General features: G+C 37.0%; 1 protein-coding gene across 1 annotated transcript in view; it reads right to left on the reverse strand.

Moving 5' to 3' along the window:
- The window catches only part of TTN (titin), a 248,597-nt gene that overhangs the window by 74,486 nt on the left and 149,814 nt on the right, over nucleotides 1-24,297 (reverse strand). Inside the window, exons 191-234 of the mRNA XM_009996323.1 lie at nucleotides 23,530-23,672; nucleotides 20,388-20,511; nucleotides 19,252-19,518; nucleotides 19,007-19,104; nucleotides 18,711-18,879; nucleotides 18,354-18,620; nucleotides 17,917-18,183; nucleotides 17,549-17,827; nucleotides 17,033-17,441; nucleotides 16,805-16,929; nucleotides 16,443-16,709; nucleotides 15,555-15,824; nucleotides 15,130-15,432; nucleotides 14,720-15,022; nucleotides 14,220-14,407; nucleotides 14,021-14,135; nucleotides 13,171-13,455; nucleotides 12,706-12,857; nucleotides 12,408-12,555; nucleotides 12,093-12,270; nucleotides 11,880-12,001; nucleotides 11,494-11,781; nucleotides 11,104-11,400; nucleotides 10,815-11,001; nucleotides 10,085-10,200; nucleotides 9,692-9,991; nucleotides 9,150-9,449; nucleotides 8,952-9,057; nucleotides 7,714-7,910; nucleotides 7,094-7,399; nucleotides 6,725-7,003; nucleotides 6,009-6,308; nucleotides 5,605-5,907; nucleotides 5,133-5,507; nucleotides 4,735-5,037; nucleotides 3,989-4,288; nucleotides 3,604-3,900; nucleotides 3,221-3,505; nucleotides 2,840-3,133; nucleotides 2,260-2,559; nucleotides 1,847-2,155; nucleotides 1,565-1,755; nucleotides 668-1,097; nucleotides 7-178 (exon numbers count right to left, since the gene is read on the reverse strand). Of these exons, the coding sequence (XP_009994625.1) occupies nucleotides 7-178; nucleotides 668-1,097; nucleotides 1,565-1,755; nucleotides 1,847-2,155; nucleotides 2,260-2,559; nucleotides 2,840-3,133; nucleotides 3,221-3,505; nucleotides 3,604-3,900; nucleotides 3,989-4,288; nucleotides 4,735-5,037; nucleotides 5,133-5,507; nucleotides 5,605-5,907; nucleotides 6,009-6,308; nucleotides 6,725-7,003; nucleotides 7,094-7,399; nucleotides 7,714-7,910; nucleotides 8,952-9,057; nucleotides 9,150-9,449; nucleotides 9,692-9,991; nucleotides 10,085-10,200; nucleotides 10,815-11,001; nucleotides 11,104-11,400; nucleotides 11,494-11,781; nucleotides 11,880-12,001; nucleotides 12,093-12,270; nucleotides 12,408-12,555; nucleotides 12,706-12,857; nucleotides 13,171-13,455; nucleotides 14,021-14,135; nucleotides 14,220-14,407; nucleotides 14,720-15,022; nucleotides 15,130-15,432; nucleotides 15,555-15,824; nucleotides 16,443-16,709; nucleotides 16,805-16,929; nucleotides 17,033-17,441; nucleotides 17,549-17,827; nucleotides 17,917-18,183; nucleotides 18,354-18,620; nucleotides 18,711-18,879; nucleotides 19,007-19,104; nucleotides 19,252-19,518; nucleotides 20,388-20,511; nucleotides 23,530-23,672 (10,714 nt within the window). The remainder of the gene's footprint in view (nucleotides 1-6; nucleotides 179-667; nucleotides 1,098-1,564; nucleotides 1,756-1,846; nucleotides 2,156-2,259; nucleotides 2,560-2,839; nucleotides 3,134-3,220; nucleotides 3,506-3,603; nucleotides 3,901-3,988; nucleotides 4,289-4,734; nucleotides 5,038-5,132; nucleotides 5,508-5,604; nucleotides 5,908-6,008; nucleotides 6,309-6,724; nucleotides 7,004-7,093; nucleotides 7,400-7,713; nucleotides 7,911-8,951; nucleotides 9,058-9,149; nucleotides 9,450-9,691; nucleotides 9,992-10,084; nucleotides 10,201-10,814; nucleotides 11,002-11,103; nucleotides 11,401-11,493; nucleotides 11,782-11,879; nucleotides 12,002-12,092; nucleotides 12,271-12,407; nucleotides 12,556-12,705; nucleotides 12,858-13,170; nucleotides 13,456-14,020; nucleotides 14,136-14,219; nucleotides 14,408-14,719; nucleotides 15,023-15,129; nucleotides 15,433-15,554; nucleotides 15,825-16,442; nucleotides 16,710-16,804; nucleotides 16,930-17,032; nucleotides 17,442-17,548; nucleotides 17,828-17,916; nucleotides 18,184-18,353; nucleotides 18,621-18,710; nucleotides 18,880-19,006; nucleotides 19,105-19,251; nucleotides 19,519-20,387; nucleotides 20,512-23,529; nucleotides 23,673-24,297) is intronic.

Here is a 24,297-nt window from a genome sequence, read left to right on the forward strand (position 1 = left end):
GGAAAGAGTTTGTCTCCTTCATTCACCTTCTTCCACTCAGTACTACCTTCATCTTGCATTTCAACAATATATCCTTTTATAGGACTGCCACCATCCTTTTGTGGAGGCTTCCATGCAAGAGCTACAGATGATTTGGTTTTATCTTTGACCTCTGGGCAAGATGGTGGACCAGGCACAACTTGTAAAACAAGAGCAAGTAAAAATCATCTGAGAGTTAGTGTCTGCCTATATTTTTCTGAATAGCTTCTAGAAGAATGCAAGTACTTTCATTTTCTTCTATCATACATAGAGTGTGTAATACTAGAAAATGCATACTAATTATGTTTATTACTTATATTATTAAGGATACTTAAGTTAAAACACTAAACTCTCTAATAATAAAGCAAAAGAGTAACAAAAATCTAATTCTGACCTTAAGTTTATCTGGCAATTTTTGCATTGGTGTAATCACGATTTAAGGATCATAAAAGAGATAAAAAATTAAAGCTAATTATTTTTATAAAGGTGAAAAACAGCAAATCAGGAAACTGCTCTGTGTCAATATATTATTTTGGTTTAATGAAAACAGAGCATTGGATTAATTGCACTAAATTCAATATAAATAATAGTAGCACATTTTGATTCTGATATGATACAGTCCTTATAGTCTTACATTTTATATACTTACATATGGGATCTGCTGCTAAGGCAGGATCTGATGGTTCACTGGGAGGGCCAATTCCAGCAAGATTTTCAGCCATAACTCTAAACTGGTATTCAACACCTTCCGCCAAACGAAGCACATTATGCTCTAGACCTTTTACTGATGGTTTTGTTACTGGAGCCCTGTTAACACGTGACCAGTAGACACCTCCCACCTCTCTCTTCTCCAGCCAATAGCCAGTTATTGGGCTGCCACCGTTGTCCAAAGGAGGCTCCCAAGTCACCAGCATTGATGATCTGGTGCGATCTAAAACTTTTGGCTTTCCGGGAGGTCCAGGAAGGCCATAGGGATCCTTAATAACAACTTTTTCTGAGAGGCATTCATCACTTATTCCATATTTGTTTACAGCCCGGACTCTGAATTGATATTTTTCATTTGTTGCAAGATTCCATACCTGAAAAATAAGATTTAAATCAACATTTGTCTCTTTTAAGAATAAACTTAAATTATTTGTTCCTTTAACTTTAAATTCTGCCTTTATGTCTTATTGACATACCTGTGTTTATGTAATACACAGCTATATGAAATGTCCTAGGGATAATCTTATTTCATGTGCACAGAACTAAACATAAATTAAAATGTCATCATGTTTTTACAGTTGGTAAAGCTATGAATAATGCTGGAAAATGGAAAGGAAAATGTCTTCTAAATTCAGTTGAGATTAAGTAGCCAAAGAGAACAATTTAATTTGTTTTGTCACATGAGCAAAACACACATCTAGAAATAGGCAACATTCATCCAGCAATTCTGGAGTCTAAATGGAGCAGAATACAGGTATCTATACAAGTAGTAGCTTTCATTAGATGTATACTATTGTTTTATGCACTCTAAAGGAAGTAATAAAGATATTTTATTAATTACCCCAAATCTTCTCTCAACAGCACTTTTGGAGACTTCTTCCCACTCAGATTTCTTCCTGCTAGCATCACGTTTCTCAATAATGTAATGGGTAATTTCACTACCACCATTATCAAGAGGTGCATCCCATGTTAAATAGCATGATTCTGCTTTTATATCAGAAACAGCAAGATTTCTTGGTGGAGAAGGACGGTCTGTATGAAAGCAAGAAAGCATAGAATTCTATTAAGAAAAAGGGAAAAATATTTCATTAGCTGTCATTTTATTGAAATGTTGCATCCTTACCATATACTTCAACATGCACATTACGAAATGCAGTGCCAAGACGATTGGAAGCTCTCACAGTGTAAGTGCCTTTATCATCCCTCACTGCTGCAGGCAGGATAAGTTCAGTTTTTGCCTCACTTCTAGATACTTCTTCTTTGGTTATTTTAAGTGCACTGGATGTTTGGTCAATTAAAACTTCATTCTTGTCCCATTCAATCTTTGGCATTGGCAGACCTGTCACATCTGCAGGAATATTAACTGGTTCTCCTGACTTCACTTTGATAGTATCTCCTCTTACAGCCAAACGTAATGTAACAGCTGGTGGTACTGAAAATAAGAAAAATGAGTGAGTGAAGACAGAGATGAAACAAAAAAATTGCCTTGCAGAGTTCTAGATATATTTGTATGGATTTTTTTAAAAGCAGATATACCTTCATCATCTTGTATAACTACATTGAGGGGCAATGATGGTTCACTTTCTCCAATAGCATTGACAGCTTTGACACGGAATTCATACATATGAAGTTCATCAAGTTTTTCAACAAGAAGAGATGTTTTTGGACATAGCCTTGCATTAACTCTCTCATACTCTTTTGAATCATGTCTTTTCTTTTCAACAATATATCCCAAGATAGGACTGCCACCATCACTACGTGGAGGCTTCCAATCAAGTGTAATAGTTGACTTTGTCCTCTCTGTGTACATGAACCTCTCAGGTGCTGTTGGAGGGCCTATTAACAAAAATAAATAATAATGAAGGAAACATTTAAAAATTAGAGAATTTTAAAGCACATTAATATAGTAGCTCTGCTTTTTTAAAGCCATAGTTATGTATGCAATGTATCTGATTATGGTTACAGATAGTATAAAATTTCTCATGTATATGGATAAAAAGGTAACATGTAGTGGCTCAGCAGACATCAGTATTTTCTTACATAAAGAACCATAGTAGTTTTACAGAACTGTTTCAGAGATCTGACGGAAGTAAATAATCTATGTTAGTCATCTTACCTAATGGATCAACTGCAAGAATAGGTCCTATTTCAACTGGTGGACCAGTACCAAACTTGTTTTTGGCACTGACACGGAATTTGTACTCCTGACCTTCAACTAGACCTGTAATATCACATTTAGATCTCTCTGTGTCTACAGCTAGTCTCCATGTATGCATTTTGGCATCCTTCCGTTCAACAATGAAGCCTATGATATCACTGCCACCATCATCTTCAGGATCAGACCAGTTAAGCAAACACATCTTCCTGTTTGTCACCACTGGCTTTAGGTCAAGGACTGGCCCAGGAACATCTGAAAAAAAAAGACAAGTAGGATAAAGTCCAAAGATTATCTCATCAAAAGAAATGCTCAGTTGATTTCAGAAAATACTTTTCTTACCAAATACTTCCACTCTGGTTCCTGCAGATTTGGAACCACTACTATTGGTAGCAGTAATTACATATTTTCCATGGTCTTTTCTCAATGCATTCTTAATGGTTAACTCAGATTTTGTGCCAACATTTTCAATAACAACTCGGTCTTTGTCTAATTCACCATCCTCCACAGTCCATGTGATGGTGGGAGTAGGACGCCCTGTCACAGTAGCAGGAATTTTAATAGTTTGCCCAGCCATGATCTGAATGCCTGCTTTGACAGAAACATCCAGCTCAACAGTGGGAGGCTCTGCAGAAAAAGAGAAACAGTTCATTAGTTTAAGGGAGAGATTCAAAATCACCTTCTAGGCAGATGGACCTTTCTTGAAAATAATACAATTGCAATACCTTTAGGTTCTGCAACTGTTACAGGTTCAGTTTCACCAGGTGGTCCTTCACCAGCTGCGTTAAGTGCAGTAACACGGAGTTTATAGTCTGCACCTTCTCTGACTTCTCTAACAGTATACTGTCGAACCTTGATGGGTTTCTCTGTGCAACGTGACCACTCTTTCGTTCCCACCAGTTGTTTGTACACATGGTAGCCAGTGATATCTCCACCACCATTATAAGCAGGAGGTTCCCATTCTAACTCAATAGAAGTGGCACTTGTATCAGCAATCCTTGGAATCGGTGGACCAGGTGGCACTACAAATACATAGGTGTAAATGAAAGTTAAAGATTATGGATCCTAATCTGTCACCTGTCTGCTATTAGCTTATCCTAAGCTACTTACTTATTGGGTCCTGTGCAGTTTTTGGGTCTGATGGCGGACTAAATTTGCCAGGGCCGGCTGCATTTTCAGCACATACTCTAAAGATGTAGGTTAACCCTTCCAACAGTCCTTCAGCTTTTATTTCCAGAGCATTCACAAGGTTCCTGTTGACCCGAGCCCAGTGAGTACTATTGATTTCACGTTTTTCAATCCAGTATCCTATGATTGGGCTGCCATTATCTTTTGGTTCATTCCATTTAACCACCATACTGTTGGTGGTAATATCTTGCACATCAGGCTTATTAGGTGGATCTGGTGGAGCTGGAAAAAAAAAAAAGGAATTTTATCATCATTGCTGTCTTCTTCAGAGCTTACTCACAATTAAGAGAAAACTAAGACATGAGAAATTACTAATTTTAAGTCTTATAAACTCTTTCTTAGAAACTTTGATTCCTAACTGCAATCAGTAATCAAACTTGCAGTGCTTTTCTCTTTTGGTAAGAATATTAGTCTATTGAACACAAACAGATGTTAAGTGTTTTAAGTGTAGAGTTTTATGGCAGTGATTGCAATTCTTATTTATTTTCTATTGAAATTAGAATGTTTTCAATATTTTCCTTCATTTCAATTGTTTAAAATCTGCAATAAATAATTAAATTGCTAAGTTTCTTCTGGAAAGCATTTACATAAATGAAGCAGAATGTTTGAGGAGTCTGTAGTTTTACAATGTTTTTCTGAAAAGGTGGTATTTCAGAATTGAAACTTACAGAAAGGATCTTTTGCTGTCAATGGTTTTGAAACACATGGTGGCCCTGGTCCAACTCTATTTTCAGCAAATACACGGAAGAGATATTCTTTTCCTTCAATCAGTTTTGTAACATGGAATTTGCAATGCCTAAGTGTTGCACTGACAGTGACCCAGCCCATTTCAGCTTTTGTATTGTCTTTCTTTTCCAGTACATAATTTAGGATTTCACTTCCACCATCATCAAGGGGAGGCTCCCACTTGCAAATGACAGAATTTTTCCTCACATCTTCAAATACAAAGTTGACTGGAGGTCCAGGTGTATCTGTTAGTAAAGCAAGAAAAATGACGAGTACTCATCTTGTCCATTTCTTACCCAATGCTCTGAACTCGGTTTTCTTGAGGACATTCATTACATACCTAAGACATTGACTTCACATGAGGCTTTTGCAACACCATGATCATTTTCCACTTTAATTGTAAATGTTCCATGGTCAGCTCTGAGGGACTCAGAAACTGACAGTACAGACTCTCCTTCTTTATGGTTGTCTATACTCAAACGTTCTGGCAGTGAAAGCTGGAAAGGTTTCTCTTCTTCAGCTTCACCTTTCTTCTTCCTTGTATATGTTGTTGGTCTCTTTTTTATTTCCTCTGGTGTGAGAACTTCATCATTTCTGAGCCAAGTGATAGAGGGATAAGGTGATCCTGAAATGTGTGCCTCAAGTCTGATCTCATCGCCTCTCTTCACCTCAAGACCAGACTGCAGGTTTGCAGCAAGGAAGACTTTTGGAGCCTCTGTAATAATACAGAATGATAAATGGAAAGTAGCATCTTCCAAGATGTTTGAGGGTTTACGGCAATTGCTACAAATAATCAAATGAGCTATTCATACCAATAGGATCCACAGCTTTCACAAAAGGAGTAATCCGAGAAGGCTCACTGATGCCAGCAGCATTCTCAGCACGAACACGAAACTGATACTCCTGTCCTTCTTCAAGACCTTTCACTGTGTAAGTTAACAGAGGGACCAGGTAGTCATTGCATCTCTGCCACCTCTCCTTGCCCTTAGCAAGCTTTTCTATTATATAGCCCATAATCTTGCTTCCACCATCAAACAGAGGTGGTTTCCATGTAAGTGTGACTGATTTTGATGTTGGATTATGGACCTCTAGGTCAACTGGAGGATCTGGAGGCTCTGTGGAAGAACAGCAAAAGAGGGATCATGTGAGAAAAGAAACCATAAAGAGTTTAGTTAACATTCAATTTCTTAGATTATTTAGTAGTAAAAACCCTTACGTTTTGGGTCTTCTGCAATGATCGGGTTTCTCAGTTCAAGATATTCACCTCCTCCAATCTTATTGACAGCTTTAACACGGAAGTAATATTCACTATTTGGGATAAGATCTTTGACTTGCCACGAAAGCTTATTTTCACCAGACATGACTGGGATATATGTTCTACGACCAGCTTCTCTACGTTCCAGAACATAATGCAGAATAGGAGTACCACCATCAAAGTCTGGAGGTTCCCAGGATACTTTGCAAGAATTCTTAGTTACTTCACTTGCCTTAATATCTTTACACTGTCCAGGTGGACCTATTTAAAGTAAGAATAATAAAATTAGATAACTAATTAGATGAGAAACTGTATTCCTACAAATAAATTATATTGCATTTCCTGGTATTGCAGAAGTTAAATGTTGGCTATACAACCATATATAAAAATTTGTTTCTAAATGTGAAAAATACTCAGAATTTTTATAGGCTTAGTTATGTGATAACTAGTGATAATAATTGGGCTTTGAGCACCATTGACTAGTTAGACCAACTTGGGGAAAAGTGTTTTTTTGTGGGATTTTGTAACATTAATGCCTTTATTGCATTCCATGTGTATCTGAGTTGAAGTGATTCCTCCACATGGCAGAAAATGGATTTTCTTCTGTCCTTTCTTCTGTCATCTGCAGGGATCAAGTGAGGATAAGTATCTCCTCAGAATGGAAGAAGCATAGTTACCTATGACTTTGACGTTGACTGAGCCAGTTGTTGATGCCAGCTTGTTCTCCAATGTGATAGTATAAACACCAGCATCAGCATGAACACTGTCTATTACTTCAAGCAATGCAGAGGTGTAGTCACTCTTCATTGTTGTTCTGTCACCAGCTTTCAACTCTTTGCCATCTTTGTGCCATGTTATAGTTGGGGATGGAACAGCTCTGAAGGGTATAGGGATACTTAATTTCTGTCCTTTAACAACAACAATGTCACGAGTTTTTAGATCAATGGTTGGATTACCTGTAAAAGTAAGTATGATATTACTAGAAAGTTGATCTTAAAAAAAAAAAAAAGAAAGAAAGAAAAAAAAAAGGAATCTATTAATCTTACAGTCTGGGTCCTTGGCAACAACTTTTTCTGAGATATCTGATGGCTCACTAGCTCCAACAGCATTGACAGCTCTCACTCGCAGCACATATTCCTTGTCTGGAACAACACCTTCCTCCACTTTACATTTTAGATCTTTTATTGGACGAGAATTGATTCGCATCCATTTTTCTGTTCCTGCTTCACATATCTCAACGTTATATCCAATAATAGGACTTCCACCATTCTTCTCAGGTGGTTTCCATGCAATGCAAATGTGTTTTCGACCTGCATCTGTGACATGTAAATCCTGAGGAGGTGAAGGGGGGCCTGCAGAAATGGGAAAAAAAAAAAAAAAAAAAGTGTCATTTTTCTCCTGGAATATCTGTTCTATGCGATATGCTGTTTCATACTCCATTTATTGTATATTATACTACTGCTTACTTGTTGGATCTTCAATATGAATGAGGTCGGTTGGTTCACTGGGATGACCACAGCCAGCTTCATTTTCTGCACGAACCTGGAACTGTACATCTGTACCTTCAATGACATCAGTCACTCTGAAATTGCAATCTCCTGGAATATCTGTTCTATGCGATATGCTGTTTCATACTCCATTTATTGTATATTATACTACTGCTTACTTGTTGGATCTTCAATATGAATGAGGTCGGTTGGTTCACTGGGATGACCACAGCCAGCTTCATTTTCTGCACGAACCTGGAACTGTACATCTGTACCTTCAATGACATCAGTCACTCTGAAATTGCAATCTGGACCAGCTGTCTTGCCAGCTTTTACCCAGCGAGTGGCTAGTTTTTCTTTCTTTTCAATTACATATCTGAATAAATCAAGGAAAATACTATCAGGCACTTGAAATACAAACACTTCAAACTTCTTGTTCAGTAAAATAGATAAAGAGAGATTAGAATAGTTTGGCCAATGGAAAAGTAGAGAGAGTCATGCGTGACTGGTACAATGAACTTTCCTACACGCATCAGCCACTTAGTCCTGGTAGGTCTTGAACGTAATAGGGCTGGCATTACTGACAGACCCAATACTGAAAGCCACTTTCTGAACTGCTGTGTTCTCAGGTTTTAGAGAGCTGCAGAGGTAAAAGAATCTCAAAGTTACACTTTTATATTTACTAGCTTGGATCTCAGTATTCAGTCTACTGAGAATATTTGTAGATGCTATCTGCGAATTACTCAGATATCAAAATTCTGCCTATATGCAGATAGGCTATGGGAAAGTAATGCAAATTAAATGACTTATGTTGTTTCAGGCAGATCTCTGTAGTTGTCTGTTTAAGATACACTTACTGTGACTGGTAAGGACAGTAAGAGTGAAAATAGAAAGAGGAAAACATCTAACTGGTATTCAAGGTGAATTTGAAAGGGCAGATACTTTAGAAGCCAAACAAAAGGATAAGTGTAATGAAGAAGAGAATGAACAGAGATGAGGCTTCATCTTAGCTGAATGTATTCAGTTTAAATGAGAAATTAAGGCAGAAAGAAAATAACAATATTACATGGTAGATGGTCCTATGTGGCTACAGCTCTCGAGGAACTGGAGAATATTGTTGCATAATTTATTTATATATATATAGTTCAATTTAATCTGATTTGACTAGATGCTGTTTTGAGAATGCTGGCACACATTCATTGTTCATATGTGTTGGATGATTTATATTTGCATAATTTCTACAGTTTAAAATCAAACCCTTAATTGCTTTGGCCACATGGGTTCTCTTTTACACCCATCCACCTGTTTTTTAATATAAAATATGTCCATTTAAAATGTAAACATCTTGAGAGAAATGTCTTCATTCATGAAAAGATCTTCATCTACAGAAAGCACTACAGAAATGAAAGGACCTTACCTTTGAATTGGTCTGCCACCATCATTCTTTGGTGGTTCCCATTTCAAATCAACATGACCTTTCTTCACTTCAACTATTGTAAGAGCATACGGAGGCCCAGGGGTTGCTGAGGGAAAAGATACACACATTAGAAGAACAGGAATCAATTACATGTAAGCTTTTTCTACTGATCACTCAGTAAGCAACACTGAAACTTACTGAAAGTATCTTTAGCAAGCACTGAATCTTCCACTTCACAATAGTCACTCTGTCCAATGGCGTTTTCAGCAGCCACACGGAACACGTACAAAGAACCTTCAGTCAGAGGGCTCACTGTATACTTGGTATCTTTCACTGTTGTATCAACTGTCTGCCAGCCTTTTCGCCTTACGTCTCTCTTTTCAACAATGTAGTTGGTAATTGGGGAACCTCCATCTTTTTCTGGTACTGTCCATTTAAGATCTGCTGTGTTTTTAGTAATATTAATAACCTCAAGCCACCGAGGTGGTGAAGGAGGATCTGTAAAATAAGAAAAGAGGGTAAAATAAGTTAGTGTATTTCCCACCAAAGATCTTGGAAGACAGGGAATACACTAAAACTATTAGAAATTCCTATTTTCTCAGCTGAAGTGGGGTAGCTTCTAATATTTCATGAGCCTTCCAAGAGTTCACTTAGTCCCTACAGAGACAGGAAGACATGGGGCATTTTAAAGATAGATGCAGAATATTTGCTGCACCAGCACATTCTGAAACAATACTCACAAAGCCTCTCCTTGCACAGCACAGGGTCACTGGGTTCACTGGGCTCACTCTCACCAGCCTTGTTCACTGCTCTTACACGGAATGAGTATTCTTGTGTCTCCATAAGCCCTTTGATGAAGTGTTCAGTTGTGGGAACTCCTTCAGCCACTCTCACCCACTCATCTGTTCCGGTCTTTAATAGTTCAATGACGTAAGATTCAATCTTTGCCCCTCCATCATGTTCTGGCTTTGTCCAGTTCAGCAATAATGATGTCTTGCCAACATCTTTCACAGTCGGCTTTCCAGGAGGCCATGGTGGATCTAGACAGGAGTCCAATATTAATTACATGATTGAAAACAAAGATTTGTTGTTACTGTTGTTAAATTAACCCATTAAAAATGTATTTATTATACCAATTGGGTCCTTCACTAAGATTGGCTCTGTTTCCTTGCTTGGTTTCCCAGGTCCTGCAAGATTCTCTGCCAAGACACGGAACTTGTATTTCTTCTTATTTGTAAGACCTTTAACTCTGGAAATAAAAATTAAGTTTAATTAAACCAATTCTACACATTAACTGATGCCTAAAACATTATTCTCTTTACTCTTCATACTAAAGTTTACTTGCAAAATTCGAAAATACCCAAAATACTGCTAATGATATTTTATGAAGGGGTGAACTTCAAAATATGTATATCATGAATAGTAAAATGGTGCACCATGACTCAGAAATCAATGTTTTGAGAGCTAGCTTGCATTTTAACATGTTCCATGGTTTTTAGTTAATACGAGTATCTGGAGAAAAAAAAAACCAGGGTTTTGGTAAAACTGTTTTGGAAAATGGTACATCTGCTATTTTAGAATGGCTTATGAATAATCAGCATAGAAATTAAGAACCATAACATTAAAAAAAAAAAAAAAAAAAAAAAAGAAAACCGAGAGCGAGAGAGATTATTCACTCTTCTCTAAAGATATTCTTTTTAAAAATAGTTCTCAAGAAAAGCATGCTACCAGATGTTGGTTGGATCTAAACTTATGAAAGCAACAAAAAAAAGAATAAGAACAATCTAAAACTTGTTTAAAAGGCTCTCCTTACACTTTTATGTCTCTGTGACCTATTTATGACTAAACAGACTATAGTCTTACTTGAATGTTGTATCTTTCACTGGCATTTTATTGCATTTTATCCATTTGTCTTGCTCAGGATCGTATCTTTCAACCCAGTAGCCAGTTATAGGACTGCCACCATCTTCATCTGGTTCGTTCCATGTTAAGGTGACTGAATCTTTAGTGACCTCTGTAGGCTTGAGACCTGTTGGAGGGCCTGGTGGATCTGTATGAATTAATAAATTTGAAAAAAACAAATCCATCATATATGTTGGGTTTTTTTCCTCTGTTAAAATACAAAAATTTAACAGTAATTTAATTAACTAACCAAATGAATATTTTGCAATGATGGGGTTACACTGTGCTGGCTCCCCAATACCATACATGTTCTCAGCACTGACTCGGAACACATATTCTTTATGAGGAGTTAAATTGGTAGCTCTGAATTGTGTATCCTTAATAGTTGATGACAACTTGTGCCATATTTCACTGTCTGTAGCTCTTTTCTCCAGGACATAGTTGGTAATTTTAGAACCCCCATCATCTCGTGGAGGATTCCATGTCAGAAGGCAGGATTCATTTGTGATTTCTGATACATCAAATGCAGCTGGTGGACCAGGTTTATCTGTAGAGGACGAGACGCAAATATTAATCTTCTGCTTGCATATCTCAGCATATTACTAATGATTTTTATAAACAACATAAAATACATGCATACCAAGAACATTAACTTCAACAACAGCAGTAGCACGTCCACTGGAATTTACAGCTTCTATAATATAGGTTCCACTGTCACTCCTCTTGCTGTTTGTAATAGTGACTGTAGAATGATTAGGTTTGGTTTCAATGGTAATTCTGTCATCAGGTCTCAAAATTTTGTCAGCCTTAGTCCAAGTAATCTGGGGCTCAGGCTTTCCAGTTACTTTAGCTGGCAGCTCAATTTTAGTTCCAGCTTTCACAGTGAGTCCAGCAAGAAGTTTCACATCTAAGAAAATTTCTGGAGCCTCTGATTTAGGAGAGAATAAAAATGTTGTTATAGAAAGAGTATTTCAGAGACTGGTATAAATAAAACAGCTATTGTAATTCAGTGATTAAAGTAACTACCTTTTGCATCAATGGCTTGAATATCATCTGTCGGCTTACTTGGCTTGCTAGCTCCCATTCTATTCAAAGCCTTAACCCGATATGCATACCACTCTCCTTCCCTGAGTTTTGTTACTTCCATTCTGTGTGATTAAAAACAAAATAATCCAGATATTTAAAGCAGTGAGGATGGCTTAGTTGAAAGGATATACCTTCTGAAGTTAATTTACTTACTTAGTTTCAACAACAGGCTCTCCGCATGTCTCCCACTTGTCTGTGCCACGCTGGGATTTTTCTACCAGATAACCCTTAATGCGGGCACCACCATCATACTTGGGAGGCTCCCATGTTAGGAAGATACCTTTTGATGTTGGATTCCTCCATTTAACATTCTCTGGTGGATCAGGGACAGCTATTAAAAATTAAAAACACATTGAAGTCTTAGAAACCAGCCTAAGGAAGGTATTTTTTCCTTAAATCTTATTTTGAAGAAAATCAGCAAGATTTCTGAAACAGAAAACCAACAACAATGTTAAACAGTTAACTCACTTGCTGGTGTTGACACATCTACAGGTTCATCAATATATGCAGGTTCTCCTGGGCCACATTTATTGCATGCAGAAACTTTAAATAAATATTCTTTTCCTTGGATGAGGTCAGGTACAGTGAACTCTTGGTCAACAACATGATCCATAACCTAAAGAGAAGGAATAGGTTTACAAATTTTTTTAATATGTTTCTAAAATTTATTTCCAAAGAGCAATTACCAAAATAAGACACAAGATTCAGTAGCACATGTGGAAACAATAAAGCAAGCAGAAATTCAAATGAGAAAGAATGAACTTACTTTGCTCCATGTTTTCCGGCTTACTTCACGTTTTTCAATTATATAGCCAGTTACTGGGCTTCCACCATCATCTTCAGGAGGTTCCCATGATAACTGCACTGTGTTCTTGATCACGTCTAAAACTTTAAGTTCTTTTGGTGCACTTGGACGAGCTGGAAATCACACAAATTGTAGTAATTATTTTGCAAGTGGAGTTTGACAGATGATCTCTGTGTCATGTATCTGCCAGAAGACTTACTCTTCTTAGCCATAATTCCTTCCCCCTAATTCTTTTGTCATATTTCTTAAGTTGGATATTGAAAAGCAGGAAATAATTTTTTTTGAGGAAGGATTTCTAGGTTTTAGTTATATTTTAATATACTTGATTTACTGAAAGTTTTAAGATTTCACATTATTAAGCAAATTAGATTTTAGTAAGACAAATATGGAATGTTTGAATGCTAGAATATATACATGTCTGCTTACCAATGACATTAACATTAATTTCTCCAGAAACAGATGACACAGGGTTTTCTAATGTTAAGGAATAAATTCCCTTGTCTGGACGTTCACTTGGAGTAATTACAAGTTCTGCAAAGGAGGCAGTGGTCTTCACTGTTACACGATCACCCGCTTCTAACACTTGGTCACCAAAAGACCATGTGGCAGTTGGCACGGGGTAGCCAGTGATAGGAACACGGATCTTGATTGGCTCTGGAACAATAACTTCCAGCCCATCTTTAAATGCACTTAGGTCCATTGTAGGTCCAACTGGAAAAAGTGGAAAACTGATTAGGTGAAATATTTTCAGATGTTCTGAATATGGCTAGTGATAGCTGTGTTGGGAGGCTGATTCCGACTGTATCTCGGCCTGCAGGTTGGAGCTATCTAGCCCTAGCTGTGGCTTGTCACTCATTCCCTGCCTCTCCTGGCTGAATGTTTTTTAAAAATATGTCAGATGATAAGGCAGCTTAGCATCATCAAGGAGAAGCAGGAGATCTAATTTACCCTTTACTATAAAACTATAAAAACTTCTTACTGTTTCTATTTTTTAATTTTTTTAAAATATTTTTTTTTTTAATCTTGACTGCCTTTCACTCCTTCTGCTATCTCCCACCTTCCATAAAGGAAAGTCAGGTGACAAAAGTTCAAGCTTTGCTCTTCAGGCTCTTCAATATAGTACAGCTATACTGTCTGCAGAATTTGTAATAGAGAAGAAATGGCTCGGAATCTCTAATATCTAAGGTTCTTTATACTAGTTGGCATCACAGTTATCTGGTGAAAAATATATTGTGTGTCTTATGTGATAAATTTTAATAAGTATCATGTGGCTTACCAAAAGTATCATCTGCAGTTAATGGCCCAATAGCTTCCGCTGGGTCAGACACACCAGCTGCATTTTCTGCTGAGACTCTGTAGTAATAACTGGATCCTGGTTTCAATCCAGTTACCTAAAAAACACAATCATTTACTAATGCATATTTAAAGATGACATACACATTTTGAGTACTTTGTTGATGAACAGAACATCTTACCTTAAAAGTCAGATCAGGTACTAGTTTTGTGTTACAGCGTACCCACTTGTCTGTTCCTTCTTCTTGCCTTTCAACAATATAGCCTAAGACAGGACTTCCTCCATCTTTGAGAGGAGGTTCCCATGTGAGCTGCACTGATGACTTTGTTTGATCTGAATGATCAAGGTTAATGGGAGGGCTTGGTCTCTCTGAAAATAGTTTGAAAGAAATAAATTTTTATAACTGGTGAAGTAGCATGGTTCTGCATATCAGCTCTCTATACCTTAAAATAGTCTTAAAAGCCTTTGCTTAGCTTTTTCTGAACGAGTTTTTTTGAGATTGCATCCTAATTTTAGAGCAAAAATGGTAAAAAGATACATTTGATATGTTTGAGGGACAAAAGTAGGAAAAATCTAACTGTACATGGTATCTGCAGCACACATTTCTTGATTGAACTTTCCTGCACACATAGTATGTAAACAGCCTAAATGTCCCTGCCCCGTTAGTATTTGCAAACTTACCGATTGCGTCCATAATTCTCACGGCACGTGTAGCAGGACTTGGTTTGCCAACTCCAACCATGTTTTGAGCTCTTACTCTGAAGAAATATTCTTCATTTTCCACAACATCAGTCAGGACAGCTGACAGTTCATCAGCTCCAGTGGTCATAGTTGGCTCCCATTTGATGGAAGCTCTGTTACGCAGTTCAATAACGTAGCCAGTAACTGGAGATCCTCCATCATACTCAGGTGGTTCCCAGGTAAGTGTAGCTCCAAACCTGTTCACATCAGTAACTTCTACATTTTGAGGAGGACCAGGAACATCTGCATTTTATTTTAGGGAGAAAAGTAAAAACAAGATACATGGTTTTACCTAGTGTTAGAGTTTGTACTGCTTTTCTTACACTGTCATCAAACAGAGTTCTGCTCACCAAATTTACTCTTAGCTTCCACAGGTGTGTCTGTTTCCACTGGCTCACCAGTGCCCACTCTGTTCCGTGCACTAACGCGGAAGAGGTACTCAACTCCTCCTTTTTGAAGTCCTGTCACAATGTATTCACAATTTTCAGCACGATCAGTGACCGTAATCCAGGTCTTACGCCTGATATCACGTCTTTCAATGACATAGCCTATTATTTTACTTCCACCATCACTTTCTGGTTCTTGCCAGGCAAGGCCAACTTCACCATCATAAGTTTCTGTGACTTCCAAGTTTCTGACTGGACCTGGAACATCTAACAAAGATATGACAATATTTTAGGGCATTGCATTTTTTTTAGTTTTTTGTTGTTGTGTTGTTTTTTTTAACTCTGGTGTAAACAAATGGAAGCAAGGTTTTAATAATGGGAGTACTTACCAATGACCTTTACATTGATAAATGCTTCTGCCTGACCATGTTTGTTTCGAAGTATAACCTTGTACCTTCCCTTATCTGATGTCTTTGCTTCATAAATTTTGAAGGTAGTGCAGTCAGTTGTTGTATCAACAGTTGTTGTGGGCAGACTTTCCTCCTCTTTCAACCATTCAGCTTCTGCTCTTGGGTAGGCATCATATGGAACAGTCATAGTTAAAGGCTTCCCAACATCAACCACAAGGTTTTGATCACCAGTCTTGATTCTAGGTGCAGCTGAGGAAGATCAATGTGACAAATAAATACTTACATATAAAAAAAATATATAAATTACATATTTGTATAGTCAGCAAAGAAGCTAGCATAGAAGAGTACAATCATTTGGGGAATTCTAAGCAAATCTTTTATATACCCATTTGATTGCTCCAGAGAAAGAAACTCAGGCTAGTTGATAGGTACTGTGTTCTCCTATAAAATTAGGGAATTGCTTTTTGAGCATTAGTTTAATGTATTTTATTGGTTTAATTCTGTGAAATAGACAAATTAAGAATTATGTGTCTTATATGACTCAAATGAGTAGGCTAAATAATTTTAAAGTTTTAGATCTGCAGTGACCTAATGAAAATGTTGTCTCATTTAAGCTCCATTCTTTCTCTTTTGTATAGACACTGAAAAGTGACCTATATTCTCCTCAACAATTGGATCAGCGTGGTATCTTAAAAAATGCTTGTTGCCTGAATTATAATTCAGATAGTTTAGCAGACTGGCTCTTGTCTCTGCTTGATTGTGCACTCATATTAATTTCACTCTTTGAAAGAACAAAAATAAATTTAGTTACATAGTTAATTGAGTAATCTATGATTTTATAAAAGAAAAACAAAGCAAGCAACTTACCAGCTAATTCAAGCTTAGCTCTGGCTTCCTTATCTTTGGCAATAAATCTATATTCCCCTTGGTCACGGGGCTTTATGTCGCACACCTGCAGCCTGTGGACCTTTCCTTCACTCATCATCTGATGTTTGTCACCCTGGACAATAATCATGTTGTTTCTCAACCACTTGACCTCCACACCGTCTTTGTTCAATTCAGCCATGAAGATAACATCTGCACCAGGAGCTTCATAAATATCTTGTGGTGGTCGGATGATCTCAACAGGGATTTCTGAAATAAATGTAAATTCATTAGGTGTTATTTGTATATTGTTTCTTCTACTACTAAATAATGAAGAGATAAATGCTTTTTAATTTTACTCATACCTTCAACAAAAAGTCTTGCTCTAGATTTTCTGTCATCCACTCCACATGAATATTCACATTCGTCATCTAGTCTACAGTCTTTTATGATTAATCTGTGCAGATTTCCATCCTTTTCAAACTGGTATCTTTATGGGGGAGAAAAGTCAGCAGTATTTTAGTTTCCAGACATAGGTGCAAGATAAAGGAAGTGCGTTTAACATACGGACAAGCATAATACAATGTACATACTTTTTGCCTTCTCTGATTTCTCTTCCATTTCTGTACCATTTTACACTGGCTTTCTCTTTGGAAAGCTGGCATGTGAAGACAGCATCATCAAATTCAGTAACAGTCTGGTCCCGGAGATGTTCAGTGAAGTCTGCTGGTGCTTCTGTGATGAGAAGTTCGGCAACAGATTTGTCTTGTCCAGCAGTAACAGTGTATTCACCTTCATCTATAAACCCACAGTCTTTAATGATGAGTGAGTGTTTGTATTTATCAATTTTGTACAAAATGCGCCTGTCAAATGTGATCTCTTCACCATTCTTTGTCCATTTGAGGGTTGCATTGAGGCGATTGACTTTGCACCAGAATGTGACAGTTTTCTTTTCCATGGTCTCAATGTCTTCAAGGGGCTCAACAATTCTGAGATCCTCTTCTGTTAAGATAAAAAAGCCAAATGGATTAATTTACATCCTCATGATCCTAATGTGAAAACTGAAGGTAAGGTGATGAAATAATTCTAATATGGTGCAAGGTATTTACCTAATACTGATAAGGCAGCAGAGCTCTTGACATGTTCTCCTCTCTGGTTTGACAATGAGATGGTATAGTTAGCTTGATCTTTCAACTGTGCATCTCTGATTCTGAGAGTGTAAACTAAATCCTTCTGGACAATAATGTATTTTGTACTATCAAATATTGCCTCATCATTTTTGTACCACTTCTCCTTGGCACCTCCTTTATTGACTTCACAGTTGAAGATAATTTCTTGACCCTCACTAACTTGTTGGTCCTTAAGGGGAGTTATAATCCTGAGTTTTTCTGAAATTGAGAATATGGAAAAAATTGGACATCATGTAGTATAAGGAATGCAACAAAATATGAACCTGTATTGACAAAATAAAGCTTACCAATGACTGTTAAGCGTGCTGTAGCTTTAGCTTCACCAACCATGACAGTATAGTTTCCTGCATCTCCTAGAACAGAGTCTTTAACCACAAGTGTTCTCTTTTTGCCATCTGAAATGATGTCGTACTTATCACCAGACTCCAGCAGTGTGTCACCCCAAAGCCACTGTACTGTAATGGCCTCTTTGGATACTGAACAGACAAATTCAGCTTTGTCTCCTTCAAGCACCTCAAGATTTTGTGGTCTGGTAAGAAATTCTGCTGCAAGTTCTGAAAGAAAGCATTTTTGAAGGTATATATATTGTTTTGTTCATATTTTGCTTAAGAAGAGACTAAACCAAATTGTGTATTCTTACTGATTTGTTTTTTGTTTGTTGCAGTTTTTTTCCCTTTTTTTTTTACCCTCCATGAAAACAAGACCACCAAAGTAGCTCTCTTACCATGTACAGTAAGTTTTCCTGTTGTACTAGAGCTTGGGAGTTTGCAAGTATATTTGCCAGCATCTTCAGGATGAGCATTACGTATGAGAAGAATTCTCTTTCGCCCATCAGAAATGTGTTCAAATCTACCACCATCAGGCACCTCTTCATCTCCTTTAAACCAGGTAACTTCAGCATTAGGCTTTGAAACTTCACAGATCAATTTTATAGTGTCATTTTCATTTACTTCGAGATCAGGAAGATTTTTTGTGAAAACAGCCTCTTCCTCTGCAAAGAATTTAGGAAGATGATTAAAGTTTTTTATCAAAACACATTTTTTTCTTGTTCATAGATTAGATTCTAAAACATTGGCTTTACCTATCACTGTAAGTAGGCCTGAAGTCCTAGCTGTTTTTGCTTCACAAGCATATTCAGCTTCATCATCGAAGACACATTTACTGACAACAAGAATGTGTTCTGCACCTTTGGAAATTATGTCAAACTTCTTGCCTTTTCTAATTTCAATGCCATCCTTAAACCACTTCACCTGTTTTAGAACAAATCAACATGGTTACTAATATATTCATGGTTATGTGTTCTGTTAGAAAAACAGAATAAAGTTGTCAATTAAAATATTCTCTAGATGAAGGATTAAAAAAAATATTACTATTTACCTTGACACCTGGACGGGAAATTTCACATTCAAACCGAGCAGATTCTTTTTCTTTAACTTCAAGGTCAGTTAGGGGTTTCAGGAACTCAATACGAATAGCTAGAACAGAAAAGAAAATTTTTAGTGGAGAGATGTCTCCAGTGAAGCAGAATAAATTGCTGATGCTGATATTATTGCCAGTCACAGGAACTAGTACATAGCATTTATAGCACTTAGACATTTTATAGAAAACTGTAAATGACTCACGCTCTACATTGAGAAAACAAGATGTCTTAAAATCCTTTGCATCACAGGTGTACGTTTTTGCATCATCCAATGTGCAGCCATGGATAATGAGTTTTCTGACCCTGCCATCAGAAATTATATCATACTTCTTTGATTTGTGAATTTCTTCTCCATTCTTGAACCATTTAACTTTTGCTTTTTCCCTGGAAACTTCACATTCCAGTATTGCAGTGGCCTCCTCTTCAACAGTTTGGTCTTCAAGTGGTTTAGTAAATTCAACTGGGGGTTCTAAAAGAAACAGATTTTATTTTTATTTTTTTATACAAAAGATCTAAATTATAGTCAGCCCTCTATTAGTACAAAACTGATCTATATTGTTTACTAATTTTCTGTGACTGAGTAATCAAAAAGCTCTTAGACATCCCTGCAGAGGCTTTTAATTTTTGTGTTTGTTTTTTTAATGGCCAGTGTTCAGTTAATTCAGTCAATTTCCTCATTTTCAGTCTTACTGTAAGATTAGACTGAGTGATAATGTAGTCCATGGTTTTTACTCACAAGCCATCACAAAGCCTTGCAACTCAGTTTTTTCAGCTGAACAATACCTATGTGGTCTCAGTGACTCTGAAGTTGGACTCTGAACTTACAAATTATTATTTTTTTAATTATTTTTCCTTGAATTACTAAATTATTTAGAAGTCTTTGCAGTTTTTTACTTCTTAGCCATCCATAGCTTGTGAACAGCACAACTGGGTATACAGTCAATGTTGTGTCACTTAACTGACAGTGTAGCTGTGCTGTCATAGATTTCTGGACCCTCCAAAGAACAGAAAAAGCTATCAGGAGGCAAAAAGGTCAGTATCTCTGAGTCATCTTGAGGCCAACTAAATGTTAAAGTCTGCGATAAAGCCCTGGAAATCCTAATGAATTGATTGATTTCCTGTGTCTGACACATTTCCTGTATTTCCCCCTCTCCTTGTCTCTTCTGTGAAGCATAAAGATTACTAACAAGTGCCTTTTTTTTAAATCAGGAAAGTTATCTACCAGTATTTATAATCCTACTAATTTGATATATATTGTGTTTATAACATTCTATTCCAAGGTGAACCATGAATGGACCTTTAACATTGACTATGATATAATTCAAATGCCTGACTTACCTTTCACAAAAAGATTTGCTTGAGTTCTGAAATCTTTTGCTGTCAGTGATACCTCTCCCGCATCTGTTAACTTGACATCTCTAAGAATAAGTGTGTGAACTCTCCCTTCAGCACGAGTCATGACCTTATAAAGTACATAAAAAACCCTTTGTAAGTATCTACAACAAATACTTAAGAAATATTTAAGGAAATAGCATTGATACACATTTTTATCTGTGGAGTTTGTATTTTTACTTTCATATCAAATTTCTATACTTTCCTTTTTTATATACTAGATACAGATCAAGACACAAATGCTTTGAGGATTTTGATTGCCCTTTCATTTACCAGAAACTGGAAGTTTAAGTTTCCTCTGTTTTAAGGTATTTGTGTCCTTGAATTAGAAAACCTGAGTCTACTACCAAAGTTCAAAATGAAGCTGACTTGCAGTCTTGCTTATTTTGAATAGGTACTAAAGCAGACCAAAATAAGTAAATGTATGAAAAAAAGTTGGTAGTATTTCTGGCTGCATGTAAAGTAAAAATTTTTAGAGAGATATAAAGATGTTTGGCATCATCCCTCATTCACTTTCTTCCGCCCCCCCCCGCCTAGAATATATTTCCATGTTGATCTATTGCTAAAACTACTTTGCAATAATGAGTTTGAATTGGGGTACTCCTACACAAACCTTCCTTTTCTCTGGGAGCGAACATGAGGAATTGAAGGATACATACTGCATTGTAGCCATTAAGAGGGTTGCTACTCATTCATGCCTTAAATTTTAACATAACTCTTGAAGAATTCCATTTGTTCTCAGAGAAAAATGTGATCAAGTAGTAGATGCTGGTTTAGAAAAATAAATGGGGAAAGAAAGCTTCTGCTAAGGAAGAACCACAAAAGTGAAGTTACTTTTGAGAAGGCAGTCCCCTTTGCTTCAGAGGGAAGGAAGGAACTAAGAGACTGTCGTTTCTTCCAAATGGACATCATGTCCATTAAAACTAGTGAATGCTCATCTGAGAGAGATTGAAATCAAGCCAAATATAACTTTGACCAAGATAAGCAGTAAAGGTAAACAAAGAAGTCACTTCAATAAGGGTTTTATGTGTACAGCTGAGGTAAAATAATGGTTTGAACTAAAAACAGCTGAAATAAAACACTTGTAAAATTAGATTGGTTCTTGAAGACAGTAGCAGAAGTGTTTTGAGGCTATTTTAAATGGGCAGAAGGTGATGCATCAAGTAAATATATGGTTTACTCTGAATTTCTTCTTGATAAAATTTTGACTGAAGTAAAATTAGTTTTGACTGTATATGTAAACTGAATGAATTTAATGTAACTTAAATGATAGCTCAGACAGATAAGAGCAAAATAGTGTTCCATCATGTAGAATATTTAGCATATTTTTCTTTTCAGACAGTAATACCTACCAAGCCACTGCACTAGTCAATAGCTTTACACATTTTTATTCCTAAACTCAGAAGTTATTATGTTGACTGATTACATCTCATCTGCTGAGTTTCAATTTTGTTTATCTGTCCTTAAATACTGTAACAGACTCACCTATCACTATGACTGCTTTTTCTTTTTCTATTTCTATATTCTATTTTTTAAATGAAATACTTTTTATTTAGGCAAATTTGGTGAAGCTTAGGAAGATCTAGTAAAACCTGAAAATAATATGTTAAAAATTGTATTTAAAAGAAAAAGATCTGTACCAAAGTATTACTAGCAGCATTATTATAGGTTCTGAAACCTTGCTCGGTCATGTAATGCCTTCAAAGTTTGCTTTGTCTGAGGTTTCCAATTTATATTTTTATTTGCATTATTTCATTTAGGCCTATTCTGTGAAAAAGAAGTCTTAAAACCAGTGACATCTATTTATGTTTTCTATTTTTTATTAATCTACTTCTTTATGTATTTCCCCTACCACTGACTTTAAATATTAAGCTGACTGCATTCCAGACTGCTCAGATCTCAGAGTTAAGAGCCAGCACTTGATGAAGGGTTAAAAATAGCTAGTGAGAAGTGCTTGACAAGCAAATCTGCCCAGAAAGTTATCTGGAGAGCCAGAACAAATGCCTGAAATGGAATCTGAATCCTCTTAATTCCCTTATATGCAGAAAGGGACTGCAACTTAGCATTCAGGAGAAAAAAAGCATTTCCTGATGGCACCTTTCAAATCCCTCTCACTGTAACTACCATTAACCTGAGCAAAACCATTCTGTACTCCTGTGGTTGAGTCTCCAACAGAATCAGGCACAAAACCACTCTTGTACTGATTAATATTTTAGAACCTTGGTCTCCCTTTGCACAATAAATACTTGTAGCATTCCAAAATACTGAAATTTCTGGGGGGAAAAAATGCTATATCCCATTTAGTGAGGATTTACTGTCTGTCACAGCAGCACTACTGCATTGCTATGCCTTATTACTTTCTACTGGCAGAGAGTAAATAAAAAATAAAGAAGTGGAAAAGGGTTGAAGTAGAGGAAGGGAGAGGAAACCTAAGGAAAAGTGAAGTTTAGTTTATTTACCTTATCACTGGGCTCCAGTTTCTTTCCTTGCAGGTACCACTCTACTGGGATTCCCTCATAAGAGAGTTCGCAGTCAAAGGTTGCTGATTCCCCAGCTGTCACTGTTACATCCTTGAGGGGTCTCAGCAAACCAATTACTCGAGCTTGGTAAGAAGACATCATTTTCAGATTAGTTACTTCTGCCCAAGAGAGAGCTGCTGCCCTTATGTACTAATATCCATTGTGGCTTCCTTCAGGAGAGACAGACATCGCACGGCTGCTCTTTAAATTCCCTAAATAGAAGAGGCCACCCTGGGTTTTTAGGGGGAGGGCTGGTCACCTAAATTTTCCTATTTGCAGAGCGTGTTTCTTTAAAATGAACAAGGTCAGCAGCAAAGTTGCCGTGCATCTGTCTACCTCCTTTGCACAATAAATACTTGTAGCATTCCAAAATACTGAAATTTCTGGGGGGAAAAAATGCTATATCCCATTTAGTGAGGATTTACTGTCTGTCACAGCAGCACTACTGCATTGCTATGCCTTATTACTTTCTACTGGCAGAGAGTAAATAAAAAATAAAGAAGTGGAAAAGGGTTGAAGTAGAGGAAGGGAGAGGAAACCTAAGGAAAAGTGAAGTTTAGTTTATTTACCTTATCACTGGGCTCCAGTTTCTTTCCTTGCAGGTACCACTCTACTGGGATTCCCTCATAAGAGAGTTCGCAGTCAAAGGTTGCTGATTCCCCAGCTGTCACTGTTACATCCTTGAGGGGTCTCAGCAAACCAATTACTCGAGCTTGGTAAGAAGACATCATTTTCAGATTAGTTACTTCTGCCCAAGAGAGAGCTGCTGCCCTTATGTACTAATATCCATTGTGGCTTCCTTCAGGAGAGACAGACATCGCACGGCTGCTCTTTAAATTCCCTAAATAGAAGAGGCCACCCTGGGTTTTTAGGGGGAGGGCTGGTCACCTAAATTTTCCTATTTGCAGAGCGTGTTTCTTTAAATTGAACAAGGACAGCAGGAAAGTTGCCGTGCATCTGTCTCCCTGCCAAGCCTTGCATGCCTCTTGCTAGATAAGGCATGTGTTTTCCAAAATAGCGAAGGCTAGGATTGGAGTAGGAAACAAATGGTCTTCAACTGTGTGGTCTGTCCCTGTCCATCAAGCTCTTAACCCTATCCCCAGATATCACTGTGAGCCCGTTCTCTCAGGTTAATATGATACTTTAATACAGTAAAGGCTTTGCTTGTAATACTTTGATTTCATAACAACATATGATGACAGATTATGAAGCAGCCTTCAAGGCAGTTTCCTTATTTTTACTTCTCCTGTATGAATAAACTATATACAAGGTTAAAAACATATAGGACATTCTTTAACCAAAAAAACCCAAAACCAAACCAAACAAAACAAAAATGG

The sequence above is a fragment of the Chaetura pelagica genome, unplaced genomic scaffold (genome assembly GCF_000747805.2).
Source record: "Chaetura pelagica isolate M959 unplaced genomic scaffold, ChaPel_1.0 scaffold3, whole genome shotgun sequence".
Classification (NCBI taxonomy): Eukaryota; Metazoa; Chordata; class Aves; order Apodiformes; family Apodidae; genus Chaetura; species Chaetura pelagica.